This window comes from Hypomesus nipponensis, chromosome 13 (genome assembly GCF_054491055.1).
Source record: "Hypomesus nipponensis isolate SF chromosome 13, ASM5449105v1, whole genome shotgun sequence".
NCBI lineage: Eukaryota > Metazoa > Chordata > Actinopteri > Osmeriformes > Osmeridae > Hypomesus > Hypomesus nipponensis.
Genome location: NC_140373.1, coordinates 18,996,546 through 19,016,218, shown reverse-complemented (window position 1 = coordinate 19,016,218; position 19,673 = coordinate 18,996,546). Strand labels below are relative to the sequence as shown.

Here is a 19,673-nt window from a genome sequence, read left to right as displayed (position 1 = left end):
ATGCGTAATTGTTTATGGTAGCTTATCCGAAACTAAGTGACAATAGTTAACTAAATCATAGATGCTAATCAAACTCAATCCCCATCACGCTTCCAAAACTCGACTCACACCCATGCCTTAACAAGCATACTTTGCTGACAAAATATAAGTGTTCAATGATCAAGAAATATTGTTTAATTGAGTGACTTCTTCAACACTAACCTTTTGTAATATAAAAAAAGTGGAGAAAAGAGGAAAATATTTGTTTGCATACAATCGCGATTTTTTCCGGGGCTGCGGCCTCAAACCTTTTGAGTGTAGCTCCTAATGTAATTTAAATATCTCTACATACTCAAGGTCCGATGCCCTTGATAAGGTGTATTTTATAATCGTGCAGCCGAATACAGAAGCGGCTTGCGATTATTTTTTTTTGCAGCTGCTGAAATGATTGCTGCATCACGCCATCGGCTCCTGCTCTGCAGCGATAGTTTTGCCAGCTGGTTGAATTTTTTTGCATGCGAATTTGGCTTTGCAGCGTGTGTGGCCAGTCCAATTTGATAACATGGGAGCCGAAAGGAAAAAGGCTGCGCTTCAAGGTGCTTCACAGCCAATCTGAGAAGCTGGACCCAAGCTGGAGCATTACATTAATACTTTACATTAAGTTTACTGTTGCTACATAGCAATTTACTTACAGTAAAAACTGTGTAGGTACATTGGAATGATCATATAATTTAATTATTCTAATTATTAGGTTACTGTCAAGGTTCACTTCTGTTAAATGTGTACAGCTAAACCAAAACAAAGTTTAACTACAAAACAGTTTCGCTAAATGTAACTACTATGTAGTTACTCTGGGTATTGATATGTAGTTATGTAGTAATTCATGTCAACTGAATTGAAAGTGTTGCATCCATCATTTAAATCAGACAAATAATTTCCTATTACAGTATGTGGACTTTGCATTTATGGATTGTGCTCTGGGGTTTAGTCACAAAAGACTAAAAGCATTGTTTATCTTTGGGAAAACGATATTAATAACTCCCCGAGAGCAGCGGTTACCAACCTTTTTTCCTTGGAGCCCCCCCTCCTTGTATCTAGAAAATGCTGAGCCCTTTGAAACAAAGAACCCCCTTTGAAACAAGCTACTGTAACAACGTTGTCACTGGCAGTATTTCAGATGGAATTGCGATTCAAATAGTACCGTCTGCTAACTGAAAATAAGCCCCCCAAAACGTAAATAAGTTTTATATTAATTTAGGGGGACATGGCTAATTCAAAAGCAGTTTGCTAGAAGCAAGCTAGCTGCCGTTGCTATCCACACTCCACTGATTGTTTGAAAGCGCAGGAAATTAGAACGTTTCTTTTGTAAGGGATAATGTATAGTAGACCTGACAGGGCGAACAGCACCTCGACGCGAAGCGGAGGGGTTTTGTTTCGCCTTGAAGGGGCTTATTTCCCCGATAATGACCGGCGTTCTATACATTATCCCGCTTATTACACGGCTACTTGCCAACAAAAATAACTTAACATAGTGTGTCATTTTACAATGTATTTGTTACCATTCGTATTGTTGATCAGCAGAGAAATAGTTTGCCAAAGACGTTGAACTTCGTAGACTTTGAACATTATTTAAGCCCAATTTATACTTAGGTCGCCGACAGAAATGGCGTCACGGTCGACACTTTTAACCGTTCCTTGAAAGTGTCGCCTACCAGGAGACATTTCTACTGGCGCTGATGTCGTCACATAGTGTCGCGCAAGTGTGATTGGCTAGATAGAGAGTACCCTGGGGTTGAAAAGTTACCAGACTACATGCGGAGTGCTACGAAATACGTGAATCCGAGGCAAAAAGGCCACTTCCCTTGACAGCTGTCAAATATGCATAACAACGGTCAAATATGAGAATTGTTCATTGCAGAACGTTGGGAAGCCCCACTCAAGTGAATGGAGCATTCTACAGCATTAAGAACAGCCGTGTAAAAAGAAAATAAAGTTTAGCCATAGCTGTGGCATTGAAGACAGTACTGTAGCCTACTACTAGACACTTCCAGTGGGCGAGCCGAGTCTGTGACTCTGAGGCTAACGTCAAAACAAGACGCGGTCTCATTCAAATTCCAAGTTTTACACAAATAAGAAAAATATGCTGACCCGCTGGCTGTCTTCGCAATCGCCATATCTTCACATCTGTCCATTTGAATGTAGAATTGACCCTGGTACGAAATTAAGAAAATACTCACCAAACACAGATCGACAACACTTGTTGACGAGTGTCAACACTCGTTGACAACACTGTTGTTGCTGCTGCAATCGTCAATGGAGGCTGACGGGGCTCTCACATAGCAAACAAATCAAAGTTTTTACAGCAACTTACATTAAAATCTCACCACCTGGCTGTTTTCGCAATAGTCATATCGTCATAATATTTCCCTCTTTCTGTGTTTTCGTGTAAAATTGAACTATAAAGTTAGCTACGAAAATACTACTATGACGATTTCTAGCATGACTGCCGCCTAAAAGACTAGGCGGTCTCACGGGTGACCCGCACTCGCTCAAATTTCAAAGACTTTCACGACCTAAATCAAAAATCCGAGATCACAGTTCCACTCTAAATCGCTTTCTCTACAAAGCCAAATGGTTGTGATTTTTTTGTGGGTGGTATTTTTCACTTGTAATCCAAGCTCCAATTTGCAAGCTAGAAAGTCTCTATCACATTGTATCCATGTGTCGCTGCTAAGGTGTGTTGACGTGGTGACGTAGCTTGCACCGATTACCCTTCGTCGCAAAAGGCACTTTGTCGCCACAAAAACATTGTAACCTCTTAAACTGTGCAACGGAACATAAATCCAAATACAAGCATCTCAATCGCTACCAATACGAAACGTTTGACACCTATGTTGTCTATGTAGTCCAAATATTAACAAAGTTTTAGGGGGGCAAAAAGAATAATAACTAGAAAAGGCTGTTCCTGCGAAACAGCAGTGAGAATGCTGAAAACCTGAATGGAGATAGCTGACCATGCTGAAAAAGCCGAAAATAGTGAACATTTAGTAGAAAGTTATAAGCTGAATGTCTTGTGAACATTTTAAAGGTTGAATGGTGTCTCCAGCTGAAAGTATGCTGAAGTAGTTAAGTTTGAAAGAGGAGGAAGCTTTTTTATTGATTTGAAAGGAATAACCATTACTTTTAAAGGGAGAATAATTTGCACAATAACCTTAATATTTAAAAAAGTATAAAAGTGAGAAATACCAAAACAAAAAGCACACATCTCCTGAAGGAGATGAACGTTTTTTTGAAAGACATTTTTTTTTTATTGCTGAAAATACAGAAATGAGAAAATACCCGCAAGCTGAAAGCTGAAATACATTTTAAAAATGTGTGAGTCCCACAAAAGAGGCAGTATGGAAGCCACAGTGATGGTGCAGCTATGATTGCCAATGCGCTGAGGGCAGAGAATAACAGAAATTAAACTAGAATCCACACCTCAATCAAGTTAACCTCGACGCAAAACTGTACGTCCAATCCCAAAAATAAGAATATTTTCAGAGACCCAAGACTCTGCCGAACAGTGGCGGAACTACAATTTTATACATGGGGTGGCCAAGGGGTGACCAAGGCTACTTCAGGGGGTCCATAGTCCAGAGTCTTGGGTCACTGTTTTCATTAATATATACAGCATAATCTGGGTCTAGAAGTGCTGGAACATCATAAATATTTTTAGGAAAAAAAGCTCAAGCACCAGGGACTTATAATAGCATTTCTGTGTTACAGAAATAACACAGTGCATAGTTTATTTACAGAACAAGGTGAATTTACACACCCCCAAAAAACACTGAAATTTGACTTGACAGGTAACAGAAATCAAGCAGAAATGGACTTGAAAAATATAAATAACTTGGTGCCCAACCAAGCCAATCAAGCCAAGTCACATCATTTAGTGGCAGAATCCATTATGTCTACACAATTATGTTAGATATACTGTAGGTTTAGCTAACTTGCAAATCCTGAGGATACCCTACTGTAGCAGACCTTTCTATGTGACAACGGACAAAGGTGTTTTGTCCCTCGGGAGTTGCCGTAGGCTTGATGGTGAACGCATTTGTGAAATCAGTGAGGCCTGTTTGAATAGCGATGTCAAGAATAGCAGTGGTAAAATACAAGTTATGAAAAGAGACCGCGTCTGTGTCTTTTTGTCCACAGGATCATATACAATTAGATCTAAAACGAACTTACAAAGAGCTCGGTTACACTACCAAAGTTGAATTAGTAATGTTGTTAGCGATGCTAGCGTTATTTTGCTAGAGATAGCTAGCCTACAACATTTCACTGGGTCTTGCAGCTGTTCGACTAACTGAAATTATTATGAAATGTTATGTTCTACAAGCCATTTGCCTACTTTAGCAAGTCACTGTATTTCCAAGCCCTGATAGTGTAGTTAACTGAAACGACACAATAGCCTAAATAATTCCTCTTTCAAGTAATAAGCCCCCGTTCAAGTGTTGAGCATTAAATTAGCTGCACGGTCTGATCTTGAGACAGACACTTTTTAGTTCTAAAACCGGATAATAAACTGCTTCAAAATTGAAGCCGCACAAGAAAACTGTAACTAAAATCTGAGTACAATTACTGACTGTCATAGTTTGTCTGTTATTGGAGTCCAAGTTCTAACATTAACTTACACAGCTACTGTAGGCTAATCAACATAGCCTACATAAAAAATGTTCAGGAAACCTAAACCCAATGCAAACCTTAAAACTTACTTCAAATATTATGCCTTTTTCAATCGCGAAGAGCTTGTGGAGCTGTGGAAACATTCTCTATTCTGCTGTCTGTTCTTATTCTTCTGTATCTCGCAACAAACGTGTCTCTGCGATTTGAATAATGCACTGCAACAAAATAAATGATTCTTTCAACAAGAGGTCAAATGAGATGTCAATCAGCATCAAATTGCCAGCAGCGAATTACATTTTGGGGTGGCACCCGGGGTGGCCAATCAGATGTCCAGTGCCCCGGACACCCCTCTTGCTCCGCAACTGATGCCGAAACCAGAGATATTCTTTATATGTCTGTGCAGTCAGAAATAGACTACCTGCAGTTTCGTTTTGGTTTCCTGGTGTGTGTTTGTTTGGTTCACGGCAATGGAGCAGCTGTGCTCGCTAACGAGCTGGGCAGAGAGAATAACCAACAATTACCTAGCATCCACACCTCAAACAAGTTAACCTAGACGCAAAACTATAAGTCCAATCCAAAAAATATGGATATTGTCCGAGACCCAAGACTCTGCCGAAACCAGAGATGTCCTTTATATGTCTGTGCGGTCAAAAAAACGACTGTACTGGCAGTTTAAAAACACGTCTACTTTCGAAATTCTCTGACGAATTTTACCCACCTCTCCATTGAAGTTAGTTAGAGAATTTGAAAGGCTGCTCTCGCTTCAAGGCTCAAAGCTGAAAATCTGTAAATGTGAGCTCTTTAGTCCTTACATTGGCTGAAAGAGGACAGGTTTTCCTACATTTTAAGGTATAACTTGTTTCTGTAAGTTAAACTATATGAACGTCAGAGGAATTTGTTTGACAATTTAGTTGAATATCAGGAAAAGAGCAGCTGGCTGCTCAACCATAAAAATCAAGAAGGAGCTACATTTTTCATGTATTTAAAACTGTGACAATTCAAAATTGGCTGAATATATTTGATAAAGCTAAATCATTTGGGAATAGCTGAATGTATTGTGAACATTTTAAAGGTTGAATGGTGTTTTCTAGCTGAAAGTATGCTGAATTAGTTAAGTTTAAAACCGGAGGAATCTTTTTAATGATTTGAAAGGATTTACCATTACTTTTAATGGGAGAATAATATGCACAAAAACCTTAATTTTAAAAAAAGTATAAAAGTGAGAAATACCAAAAGTCGTAGCCATCATCTCCTGAAGGAGCTGAACGTTTTGATACAAAAATTGTAGGATTCGGTAAAAGTATGCAGGACTAGTTAAAGGCCAAAAAACGGCGGAAAATGCTGAACAGCATTCTCACAATAATAATATATGTGAGATAACGATGGTTTCTGCTCGCCGAAGGCAAGCACACCCCAATGATTAATTATCAGCAAAATAAGTGATTCACAGCACCTATATAGCTCTGTCCTACGTCTCCCTCTGATTTACAGAAAGAGGGTTGTTTGTTGTATACACAAATGCTATTCATGTGAACACTGGTTTTGACGCAAATGTATGTGTTCTAAAAAATAACAAACAGTCAGTTACATAGAATTATTTTTGACCAGCCAGCCTGTTACGCGATTTTGTTTTTATAATTTTATAATCAAGCCCACTGAAGCCTGTCTCGGACAGGTACGTAGGGCAGAAAGGTAGAATAATACTTGTAACTGTGTGTTTAGCCAGTCTGGATGCAACAGCATGTCCTTTGACGATCCAAAAGTTTTTTTATCCGTTTTCGTATAAATATTTATTTGACACAGAATGGCTTGAAGGTCAGCAAGCTCATCTTTACAGCAGCGGTATTTCATACCCTCGAGACTACAAATGTAATGGTTCATCACCCACCATTCCTTTACAAATAGTCATCAACATTGGCAAAACTGGATTTAATTTCTTCCCAAAGCATGTTCATTTGCCAGTTAAACAATTTTTAAGATAACACTTTTACGTTTCTCTACCATTATTATTATTTTGTGGCCTTGAAATTACAAGCATATGAAAAACAACAAAACATGTTATTTTATTTTTTAAATAGAACATTTTACCCTGTAAACTCTGGCGCACCTTTGAGGGGGGAGCGTACCCCAGGTTGGGAACTGCTGCCCTTGAGGACTAGCTTATGTGGAAAATACCCACAATGCCCTTCTTTCCCCAGGGGCAACATGAGAATAAGGAGGCTTCTCGTCAAACAGAGGACAGCAGTCACCACAGCAACAATATCCTAGCGCACACTCAGCCAATCACCATTGACAAGATGGCGGTGACCAGGTAGGAAGAGACTAATAGGACATGTTTGATATCTTATATATTTTATGTGTGTACCACACAGTATCATATTTATTTAATAGATGACAAACTCTGTTGTACAGTTAAATCTGTCCCCCCAAAAATGTCACTGCACATTTACTTTGAGTTATATGAATTTGTCCTTGTGTATTTATTCAACCATATTTCAGCATGCATAGTGGCTAGCAGCTGTTTAAGAACATGACAAAAGACACTCAAACACATGCTATATCTTAAAACCAATCAGAGCGTTTCTACAACAAATGTGTAATCAATTATGTGTTTACTGTGACCATTGCATAGATATTCATATTTTAAAAAGACAGAATCCTAACCCTCTTATATCTTCTTAAAATATTTCTCCACCTGTAATAATATCTACCTTAGAAGGCTCTTTTTACAAAACACTCAATAAAGGTTCTGTATTCTTATGTAAATGATCTATCTATCAGTTGCTGAGTTTTACTTCATACTTAAATGACCAATCGCGAAAGCTACGCCCCCAAAACGACTTTGACCAATCCTACCTTAGCTACCAGTCACTACTTGAAAAAGCGCCATCAAGGAGTCGGTCGTTAAGGGGCAAAATGCCATACAGAAAATAAACATCCGATAGCAAGTACCCCAAGAGTTTAGAGGGGAGAGTACATTTTCCCCTTTCCACAGCCCAAAATCCCAGAGTAAAACTGTGTGGTATGCCCCATTCTCAGCTTAATATCTTAAAGATCAACAAACATACTTTGTCTGTTTCAACGTAGCTGTAGGCTACTCTCTAGTTCTAGCTGTAGGTAGCCCTGTACTGTAGTAGCTGACTAATATATTGTCAATGTCATTCATGACATTGTCTAGTAGAACTAACACTATATTAAATGTTACTATTTACTAATATGATTAGGCCTACTTCTAATATTATCTCAATAGTAGCTACAGTAGCTTTTACTTTTACCAACAAACTAAACTAACTGCTGTAAAGTTAAGTTGCATGAAATGTGAGCTTGTGCTGGAAACTTGACATCGCCTACGTTTCGGAATCGTAGATTATAAACTTGAACATGAATACAGAACATGCAATTACATTTGATTCTCATCATTTATGGAGTTTAACCTGGACTCTCTACTAGTAGTACAGTAGTTGCTGTTGAATTATGGGTGCTTTTGCTTCAATTATTGTTATGTTCCCTTCCTTGTTGAGTTGAATATTCAGAATATATTCACTGCTTATTGAAATCCGTTTCCCCTCAATCTGGAAGTATTACTGCAATAACTTAGACCAGAGGTCTTCAACTTTGGTTCTCAGGGACCCCCTGTCCTGCACGTTTTAGATGTTTCCTGCTCCAACACACCTGATTCAAATGATTTGGTCGTTAGCTAGTTATGCATAAGCGACCATTCATTTGAATCAAGTGTGTTGGAGCAGGGAAACATCAAAAATGTGCAGGACAGGGGGTCCCTGAGGACCATGGTTGAGGACCTCTGACTTTGACTGACTGGTACAGTTTGCTACTTTGAGCAGTTTACAGTAGTACTTGCTATACAAAGAAGCACGCTTGACAGGCTAACAACGGTAACTAAGGTGGGCGTGGCTTAGGCAAAAGGTCAATTGTATTTGTTGTAATAGTATTTATTCTGCAACATTTATATAATAATGTTTCACATATGATTGGGGGTCATTTATGTACAAATTTAATGGACTTGAGATGAGTAGGACCAATAATGCCAATGTACCTTTATTGCTAATAAACTTGAAAGAAAAGTAATGTAAACCAGCATGAAGAGATTGACCTATGTACTACTGTATATGCCGGGAGATCTGGAGGATTTGGATAGATTTTTCAAAGCAAGGATTTATTATTACCCAACAAATGCATACATACATTCACATTTCAGTCAAGCAATGGATGTCAACATAGTGTACATTCATGGAATTCAAACTGTTCCATAATAATGTTTAAGTGGGTGAGGTTGGTTGCAGACATGCATCTCTCCCACTCTCTGTCTGACTGTCTTTCTCCTTCACATATTTAGCCATTCAAAGACAGAACAACAGTCTGACCAACATTCAGGAATAGAGGGACAGGACTCCATAGACAGGAGCATGTTTGAGGATCAGTGTGTCCACACACACCTGTTTACTATGGACGCGGAGGAGAAGGTGAGTGTGTGTATCTTTTCATGAGGAAAAGTGCACAACCCTGTGTGCTATTTGAAATGTTAGTTAATGCATTTAGATTTTATACATTTAGTAGACACTTTATCCAGTGTGAAATAATAACTAAAGTGCAACAAAAAGAGCATCATGTCTTAACATCATAAACAATTTCCTTGGAGTTGTTAGGAGTCAGTTAGCCTGACGTTGTCATACTCATAATTCTAGTCAGAATATGAGTCTGATAACTCTCCGTTGGGCTGTGACTATGGCTAGGAGTCAGTACTATCAGAAGTGGACTCAGGGGGGTCGCCCCCTCTGGTTCCCCCATGCTAGTAAAGGTGCCCTCTTGGATGCCCAAATAGTAGACATGAACATGATAAAGGGTCCTGTAAGGTGGCCCAGTGTGCAAGAAAAGGTGATAAATTCCTTTCTAGGATGCTCTACCAGTAGAGAAAACATGATGCAGTGCCCTCTGGTTGATATACCTGTGGACAAAACATGCCCCTGTGCCCCACCATATGCACCTGGTGCCCTTTTTATTTATTTTTGCCCCTGCCCCTCAGATAGCATGAGTCTGCCAATAAGTGCTACTACAGGATCTCAAATGCAACATTCATAAAAATGTGCAGGTATTAGGAGTGTACTACTAAGTTCCTCTTTGAGCGTCCTTAAGCCAAGGAAAAAGGCCTCGTAGTGGGTGTGTCCCTGGTTATGAAGAGGGATGGCTGATTGAAAGCAGCAAGTTTTGGAAAAGAATCATAGGAGATACTAGCTGAAATTTGTTGACCTAGGAGGGGTCCAGGGTCGCTCCCTCAGCAGAGGGGTGACCAGTGATCTTTATATCTGAGGGGACAATGCCAGAAGTTAAGCTGGAGGGTTTGCATGTGAAGAGGTTAAGGTGGAGGGGCGTGAAGCCCTCTGTGACATTGCTTATAAAGCCAAGGGGCTATACAAGTAATTTTTTAATTTGTTAAGGAGGGGTTGATAATTGAGACAAAACAAATCTTAGAGCCTCAAAGGATTGAGAGGCAGGAAAAGATAAAATGACTCATACCTATAGCTCCCCTTCCCAGCCTGCTTTGCAGCAGCAAGATTCTGGAGTGCAGGGGATGAAGGGCATCCTGAAGAGAAGCTCCACCAGTGGAGAGTCTGACTACAGCCAAGGGCCCGCAGACACATGGGTGGCCAGACAAACAAGCATCACCCTAAGTCACCCTGAGAGTGAGGAGGATGAGGAAGATAAAGATGATGAAGACGAGGAGGATGGAGGTGGGTTGAGTGCCCGTTGTCTGCAAAGGGGGAGGTGTGGGAGTAGTGGCAGTTTGGGGGAGGAACTGCAGACCCCTTCTTCCAATGAGAGCCTGGAAGAGAGCCACTTGTTGGAGAGGACTCTCTCATTGTCTGAAGACGGAGAGGGGCTGGATATTAACCTGGATGGGAGCGTTGGGTCTTCACTGAAAGAGAGGTAAGGGTTTAGACACACATATACATGCTTCTATGTTCACTTGAACCCTCACAGTCACATTAATGCAAAAAGACTCTGTAGACCATATGTGTCAAACTCCGGTCCTCGAGGGCCGCTGTCCTGCATGTTTTAGATGTTTCCCTGATCCAGCTCACCTGATTCGAATGAATGGTCGTTATAACAACCCATTTAATTGAATCAGGTGTGTTGGAGCAGGGAAACATCTAAAACATGCAGGACAGCGGCCCTCGAGGACCGGAGTTTGACACCCCTGCTGTTGACATACACTACCTACTCACAGTTTGCAGAACATACACACATACATTTACCACTTGTGGATTTTTTGCAAACCTTAACACTTTTCTTAGACTGGCAGATTTTACCACTGAAGTTGGAGAGGAGGACTGCAGGAGCAAACTGAAGAAGACCAGAGCCACCGATCTGGTCCAAACCCCTCTGTCTGACCGCTTTAACCAGCTCCATGAGGCTGAAAGTGCATGGAGGAAGAAGGTAAGGCCACTCTGAAGCTCAGCCCGACATTGTGGTTCAACTAAAGGGACATGATATATCTGAATGGAAATTCCTCTCTATTATGTGCAGGGAATAGGAGCAGTGCTATAACACAGATAAAGCATTCTAGTTTAGACTCTATACATAATAAAAATAATAGAAATGTTACTGAAACAGTTCTGTGATATGATTTCATGAAATAGATGCCACCATAATCTGCAAAGTTATCTGTAATACTTTTATAAAGTTTTTATAAAGTAAAATACAATAAATGTATGACTAGGCAAGATACGAGATCCAATGAGACACAAGATCCGCTTCTCTAGCAGGTGAAAGAAAAAATTAAAAGTCTAGGCTGAAAGGGGTGGAGACCAGTTCATTATGTCTGAATCAGCTTGTTTTCATGTGCCCTTGCCAAGAGAAGAGAACATCTGGCATTCTCATATTAAATCCCCTTCTAGCCTACACGCTTCAGTTTCAACATTTACAGACACCCTAAGCATTCTTACAAATCCCCTTTCTTACAGCCCAGTTGACCTCTGATTATCAAATGTAGATTTCTATGGATCTGAATCTTGCAGCAAAATATTTCATTTTGTTTGAACATTTATTTTCTCATGATTTCATAATAGCGAAAACCTGAACGAGGCAATAAGCTTCAATTCACTCAGTGCCGTCTCAAATTTCAAGGCAGGATAACATTTTTCCTTGGAGGTTTCTCCATATTTATATGAGGTAATTCCTGGTGACTTTGTCTGAAATACGTTGCAATACAACTGAGCTGACTGTCTCAAGGGGGATTCAAGAAAAAAAAAATAGGCATGGTTGAGCTTTCATTTAAATAGTTTCCATCTATGTTTGTCCAATTTTGTCAGAGAGGTTCAGAATGTTTGACTTTTTTTTTTTATTGCCTTCTCGATGCTGAGTTCACTTTTTCAAGACTCTTCACACAGTTAACGGAACAGCATTCTGTTGGGACTCAACTGTGGCTAATTATCCATTGCTTTGAAAAAAAAAATGCAATTAGGGATGTCTCAAAATCATAAAATCTGGGTGGTGTGGTGAGATGGAAAGATGGAAGAGCGGTGAGGTGGAGTGGTGGAGGGGCGGTGCATCGGTCCCTTTATGGAAGGGTGTCAAGAGAAATTTTCCAAACCTTGGGATCGTTTTTATTCAGATCCATTTTAATCTGCAGACAATTTATTGAAATGCAACCTACTTTTTATCTGGGGCACTGGTGCACCTTCACATCTTCAAGGGGTAAAGCTACATATGACTTCTTGACCACTGAAAGACCGTCATAGAAAACATAAATATGATCTTCTGATCTAGCAAAGCAGGAAGTTAGTTTGAAATGGATTACAGACAACTTTCAACCAGACCCTCACCCCTTGTCCGGTTGTTTTTATTCTATTAACTCCAGTCAACATATCTAAAACGATGTCCCCCAATAATTTTTGTTTGATTCTCGAACCTGGCTCATGCTACTAGCTTTTTCATAGAATAATTTTTCCAGATTTTTGCCGATTTTGAAACCAATTCAAAATGGGTAAACGAGCACCCCATTTATTTGCTTACACCTATAAAAATTGCTGGGAAATGTGCTTGCGGATACAAACAGGGCACGATTGAACATTAGCCGATCGCTGATCTACTTGAGTTGAATGAGCACAAAGAGAAAGGGCTTCGTAATCTACAGTTGCCTGCCTTAGCTGTAGCCAGTTTTAAAAATGTTTGCACACATACATGATGGTTGTTTGTAGAGTTTATTTCCTTTATTTTAAAGCAGATTTAACCATTTTGTAATGAACGTTATTATGTTTATGGCATGACAAATGTAATTATAGCCTAATATATTAAGTGATATCGTGACATGTTAAGGCATTTTAATCGTGGCATTTTAGATTGTTGACGTCTTCTGGAGCAAATACGAAAATGAATAAATCAAGTCTGATAACCACAATATTGTTATGGTTATGTCAGTTAACACCACAAATATGGCATTAACAATACATTTACATTTACAAAATAAATAAGACAGTAATAGTAAAGCAACACTCATCATCATTATAATAGTAACAGCCTAATTTATAGGCTTATTTAATTGAGCTTGCTTAGCCGAGCTAGAACATTGACAGAGCCAGATATTGAAGTTTACAGTTTCTTTAATCCGACACTTAAACAGTCATACTAAAAACACAAAGCAAAAAGAACAATGTATATTTACTGAGTCTGATTCATAGGTGGAACGTATGTTTAATCTAGAATAGGCCTATATTTCTAAAAACTAAGTGAAAGGAATATTACAGTACTAATAGCATAGATTATTGTAAAGTTCACATGATGTAGGCTATCTGCATCTTGATCGGACTTGTAGGCTACCCCATTAACCTAACAGTGCGTGTCCACTGCAGCGACGCGATGCGAGCGACAACATGTTTTCCATTCATTTTCTATGGAGCCAGGCAAATCGCTTGCGTGGTGCATTGTGGGTAGCGACGCAACACGACAGAGTTGAGATTTTCTCAACATTATGCAAATGAGGAGCGATTTTCGCTAGCGATGGCCAATCGGAGTGTTTTCTTGTTTCTCGTAACGTAGCAACCATGGTAAACATTTCTAGTTTTCTAGGTTTCAAGGTGGAGGAGAAACTAATTGTTTGTGTGGCCGCTTACCCAGTCTTGTACAATACATAGCTGTATTCGTACAGAGATGTTAATAAAAAAAAACGATGCATAGCGCAAGGTTTGCCGAAGTTGCTGGTGCTTGTACTTTCAAATTCAGTTTAGTCACATTACGTAACTTTGTTCTGTGGTAACTAGCTAGCTAGTCCGGCTGGAACTCCCTATCGTATCGACAGATTAGCAGGCACTGAGGAATACAGTAAAACGTTTTTTACACATGTCAACGTGTGTCTATTAAACAGTTTTGTATTTTGTATACAAGTTGTATTTTGATCGATGTTGCAACTACGTAAACCCAAGTCTGCACACTTGGCCATGACAACTACAACAGTGACTTTAGAGAACTACATTCTACATTCTTCTGTTTGAAACGCCCCCGAGCGTGGTGAACTGTGGAAAGGCGAGCGATGGCAATCGATTTGCGTCGCTGCAGTGGACACGCACTGTTAGCTCACACACTCGCGACTGGTTATCGCAAAGTATACACATACAGTATGTACAGCTAGTTGCAAGCGTGCACGTGTCTCGTAGCTAGGGGGACTGGTCCAAGATGGTGGCTTGAGAGGATGCTTCCTTCTAAGCTCTGCACATCAATTTTTTTCAACACGGTGAAAAGTTTACTTTTAATTGATGGAAGTTAGTATTTTGCCAGGTTACACCATCAGGTAGTTAAAGATTGAAGCCATATTTAAAAATGACCCACAGACAGAGAGGCAGCGGATCAAACACCTCGGCTAGAAATGCTAGCATTGCCCACTACTCCAAGTGGCACTTTATCTTTGAAATCAGTGGCGGATGAGGATTTCCCCTCCCTGCCTCTTACCCCAAGCAAGTTTTCTGCCATCCAAGAAAAGCATGGTTGAACAGCGTGGTGTTAATTTTGACATTATTGCAACTCTCTCCAAGCTAATCAACACGAGGAGCGACACCATAGGAAAAATTGTGAGCCTGAAAATCGAAGGATTACAAAAGAACATCAATTTGTCTGTTCAGAAATTAAGGATGTGAAAAGCAAGGTGACACTCGTGGAAACGTGTGTGGTTAAGGAGGAGGAGAAAATGGCGGTATGCCAAAGAAAAATCTTCCCGAATCTGAGAATGAGTGTGCGACGGGAGACTATCAGAATTTGCCAAGCGGTTTTACCAGAAGAGAAGGCTAAAGCCCAATTTATACTTCTAAAACTGGTTGTTCCCATCCTTGATTGTGATTGGCTATATCGCGTTCCATGCCGATGTAAAATCCAGCATAACCTCACAGGTTGTCCTCGTAACATTCTTTAACATTCCATATTACTGCGCATCGAATATTTCAAATTGAAAAAAACGGCAAAGATGTCCATTTGGCTGTTGCGTGGCAACGATTTATGTAGGAACTATACTTTGTAGTAGCGGAAGAATGACGGTTCATTATTAAACTATTTTGTTTTTAATTGTTTTTATTGATGAAACCATATCAAATATTTGTAGTAACAGTTTTAGAAAAGCAGTCCGTGGTTTACGCTGATTTTAGAAGGGGGTTTTCAGGCACTCCGCTTCGCGTCGTGCCTAACAACTCCCACTTTTAACCGTCACTTGAAAGTGTCGACAACCAGGAGAAATTTCTACTGGCGCTGATGTTGTCACATAGTGTCACGCAAGTGTGATTGGCTAGATAGACTGCACGCGTCGTTGACTGCATTGTTTTGAATTTTCAGTGAACGCTCAACAGCTGTTTAAGATGGAAGGAATAGAGGAGAGATTGAGTTAGAACATATCCACACCTTTATAATGCCTCTCAAAATTAGCTACAGCCATTTTTCTCCGATCGATCACCTAGGCTACAAAGCGTAAACAATGTAACCATAGCTATGTGTTTGCCGAAGTATAAATGCAGCAACTTCAGCGACACTTTTTTTTCTTCATCGGCGACCATTTCAAAATTGTCGGCGACATAAGTATAAACTACGCTTAAATCAGCAGATGTAAGTAAGTAAAAAATTTCGATATAACATAAGTCTAATAATAAAAATTAAGAAATATAAAAACAGATACAAATTATCAATAGAGCAAAGACAGATATTACTCAAAAGCTAACCTGAAAAAGTCTTCACTTGTCCCTTAAAACTCTCTACATTCTCAGCAAACCTATTGCTGGTTGGCAAAGCATACCAGACATGTCTTCAGACGATTGCATGGCTTGCATAGCAGATTTTGGTTAATAGATCTAAGAGACCGGAAATGGGTGTGTAGATGAATTATATTGGCAAGATAAGCAGGAGCTTGACCATGTAAAGCCCTATAGGTTATGGTCAATTTTTAATTGGATCCTGTAATTACAGGAAGCCAGTGAAGGGAGCAGAGTAGAGGAGTGATATGAGTTTGCCTGTTTGACCTTGTAAGTAGCCTAGCAGCAGCATTTTGAATGGATTGCAGATGGTGAAGAACACATTTATTGAGTGAGAAGAGAGAGTTGCAATAGTCAATACAAGAGGAAATGAAGGCATGAATAAGCATCTCCAGTTCTGACTGAACGACTACAGCCCTCAATTTACTAATGTTGCGTAAATGGAAAAAACAAGATTTGGTAAGCGATTTGAAATGACTTTCAAAAGATAGGGATTTATCGAATGTCACCCCAAGGTTCCTTAAACTAGGCTGCACCGCCGATGACAAAGGCCCAATGTTCTGCATGATCAGAGGGATAGCGCTGTCTGGCACTATTTTTCAAGGGATTCTGTAATTAACATTCCAAATATCCCTACTACTCTTGAGTTTGCACCCTTTGCCAGCTAGTTTGGGCGTAGTCATTTTGAGCTGGCCATATTTTCTTTTTGCTATTTAATTTTGGTTACGCTTTCACACACACATTTTCACCTACTTGATTTGCAACTGTGAACCAATTAGGTCTTAGTCATTTCTTTCATTGTTGAAATTGTCATTGTCTTTAGTCTCATTGAATGCAAGGGGGTTAAGAAATGTTGTGAAGCGCAAAGCACTTTTTAAAATTTGGCAAACAGTTTAAGACACTTGTTTTTTTCAAGAATTTAATTCCATTACTTCTGATGCCAGTTTCTGGAGATCTCAGTGGGGTAATGATTATGCTTTTGTAATGGCCATGAGTGCTCTGCTGGAGTTATTATTTTGAAATATAATTCTAATGGTAGCATTTTGCACTCTGGTCAATGGTAATGGTAGCATTTTAGCATTTCTGGTCACTGTCTGACGACCAACGACCAACGAGTCAAAGAGCAGAGGCAAGGAACCGGGTGGCGACGGGGAGGCGAATGGTCGCGTACAGCCTGTGCCGGCTGGAGGACTGATGTCCCCTCGTACGTGACCTATGTAGGCTAGAGCAGTGGTTCCCAATCCGGTCCTCAGGGCACCCCTGTCCTGCATGTTTTAGATGTTTCCCTGCTCCAACACACCTGATTCAAATGAATGGGTCGTCATCCAGCTCTGCAGAAGCCTGCTTATGACCATTCATTTGAATCAGGTGTGTTGGAGCAGGGAAACATCTAAAACATGCAGGACAGGGGTGCCCTGAGGACCGGATTGGGAACCACTGGGCTAGAGGGCCGACGCCTTTGAGTCTGTGAACAGCCTGTGCAGCTGGCTGGAGGTCCGGCGTCCCCGCATACATAAGTCTAGGGGCCTCACTTACTAACATTGCGACCACAGCTTAATCTGCGCCCTTGCCCAACCGCAAATAGCACACAGTGTATTTCTGCATTTTGTGTGGTATTTATCAAAACCAGATACTCGTCGGGCAATCAGCGCCTTACTCCGCCCTTTTGTGTTAATTAGCGCCCCGTTCAAAGACGGGAGAATTCACCAACATGTTACTGCCACCATGGGTGATTCGAGGAAAAAAAAGAAGGTTCAGCAATCAGGAGATAGAAATATTGGTTCTCAAAGTTACAGCTAACAATAACATGTTACAAGGAAGAAACACACCTCTCCTCCTATCTCTTTGCGGCACACACCCACTTTCCCTTATACCCTCCCAGCAGTGGTATCCACAGAAACACTGTACAATCGGGCAGAGAGGAGCAGCCGCCCCAACTGGCACGACAAGGCCTGCAACCCTCCACTAGCATGACAAGTGAATCGGGGCCCACGTAGACCAGCAAGCAGGGATGCCTTATCCGCGGTTACCTAGCCAAATGTCACTTGAAACGTGTCAAGTGACATTTAAGCGTGACATTTATGTGGCTAATTCAAGAGAAGTTTAATTGTAGCCTACTAATGAAACGTGAGAACAGCAGAAACAGAATAATATCCATCAGTCAATTTCACCCCAACTATGGAAGCATCCACTGACAACGCGGCAGCTTCTCGGGGGCACCCAAAGCTAGAGTCGGGCATTCAGAGCTGTGTTCGAGCACCCGTTGGGCAGATTATATTTATTGGCCGACCAGGAAAAACCCTGAACCAAGTTCGACTGAGAAATGTGGAAACCCTGGTGTACATGTAAACCTTACCTTTGTAGCAACCGAGGGGACTTGGAGGTCCGATACACAATAAAATAGGACTCAGACACTTGGCGTTAACATAAATTGTTCTTTTACTAATAGCTTTCAGGGTAAGGGTAGTGGGACAAACTTGAACTCAGGTTTCTTCCCGTCCGGGGTCTGTTGTCCTTCATGGGGTGTGGTTCTGTGGGGGTAAAAGTAGAGGAAAAGGTCAGGTGGTTCCAGCCAGGCTCTTGTTTGGGCAACGCTTCTCAAGGGTTGTCTCTCTGGTTTTCTCTCCCTCCTGTGGCCTTGGGCTGGCTCCCTTTATGCCGCCCCCCCAATTATCTGACCCATCGAATTCCTTCCTCCGTCGGAAAGGACAGAGCTCATAACCAAGCGGAATAGTATACCAACGCAACAACGATTCATCCATCAAGTCCTTAGCCAACCTCAGGACAGCTGATTTCAGGACGGCGCAGAATCAACCTTTGGTGCAAACCCTAGCCTTGCACTCAGGATAAGGAACAAGGATCAACTGGATTAGAAAACCATACCTGCCCCGCAATACGTGGGACCTCAATCGAGCAGACATGCCAGCCCCAAAAGACGCCAAGGCCCACCAGTGAGGGAGTAGCCGCACGCCAACACGCAACCTCCTGGAGCAGGGAAAACCTCAACCCGGGCGCCGAGACGACCAGAGTGTGCAGCCCCGACTTGAGACCCATCGGAGCCCCAACGAGCAGCGAGCCACGCCGAGCAACCGGGGCGGCCTCCACAACATGTCCAGCTCGGAATCCGACATTGCTCCAAAACAGCGAGCGAGCAACAGTGACACAGAACGAGCGGAAGATCCAGCTAGTACAAACATGGCAGTATCACGCACTTGATAGCATGGACAAACTACACAGGGAGAGAATCGTATTTAAAGGCACGGGATCATGTGAAGGCGTTAATTGATAGACGGGAGTGCTAATCGAACTGAACCCAGATGACAGCCTGACATAGGAACAGAAGAAAGTAGAGCGTTTTTAGCGGGGGGAGTGAGTGATCAGTCTTGCCTGACTGAACTTGCGCTAAGCTTCATTTAGGACCGTTCCTCTTAGAAGTCCTCTCGGAAAGCATATCCTTCACTACCTACTACCATGACTCAAGGTATAATCACCCTGCTACCTAAACCTAGGAAAGATTTGCTTCTCCTTGATAATTGGCGTCCAAACTGCTTACTCAACAATTATTACAAAATGTTTGCTTCCATTTTTGCTAAGCGTATGAAAGCTGTTCTGTACTCAATAATAGATGAGACTCAATCTGGTTTCATGAGAAATAGGCACATTTCCAACAATGTCCATCTGGTAGTCGATCTAATTGACAGCTCAGATCTGATCTCTGAAGACAGCGTCATTCTCTTTCTGGACTTCTATAAAGCATTTGACACAGTGGAGCACTTATTTACTTTT

General features: G+C 41.0%; 1 protein-coding gene across 1 annotated transcript in view; it reads left to right on the top strand.

Annotated features, from left to right (window-relative positions):
* svild (supervillin d) overlaps positions 1 to 19,673 on the top strand; it is a 93,370-nt gene that overhangs the window by 21,379 nt on the left and 52,318 nt on the right. Inside the window, exons 6-9 of the mRNA XM_084670814.1 lie at positions 6,846 to 6,958; positions 9,002 to 9,128; positions 10,199 to 10,590; positions 10,959 to 11,100. Coding sequence (XP_084526940.1) covers positions 6,846 to 6,958; positions 9,002 to 9,128; positions 10,199 to 10,590; positions 10,959 to 11,100 — 774 coding nt within the window. The remainder of the gene's footprint in view (positions 1 to 6,845; positions 6,959 to 9,001; positions 9,129 to 10,198; positions 10,591 to 10,958; positions 11,101 to 19,673) is intronic.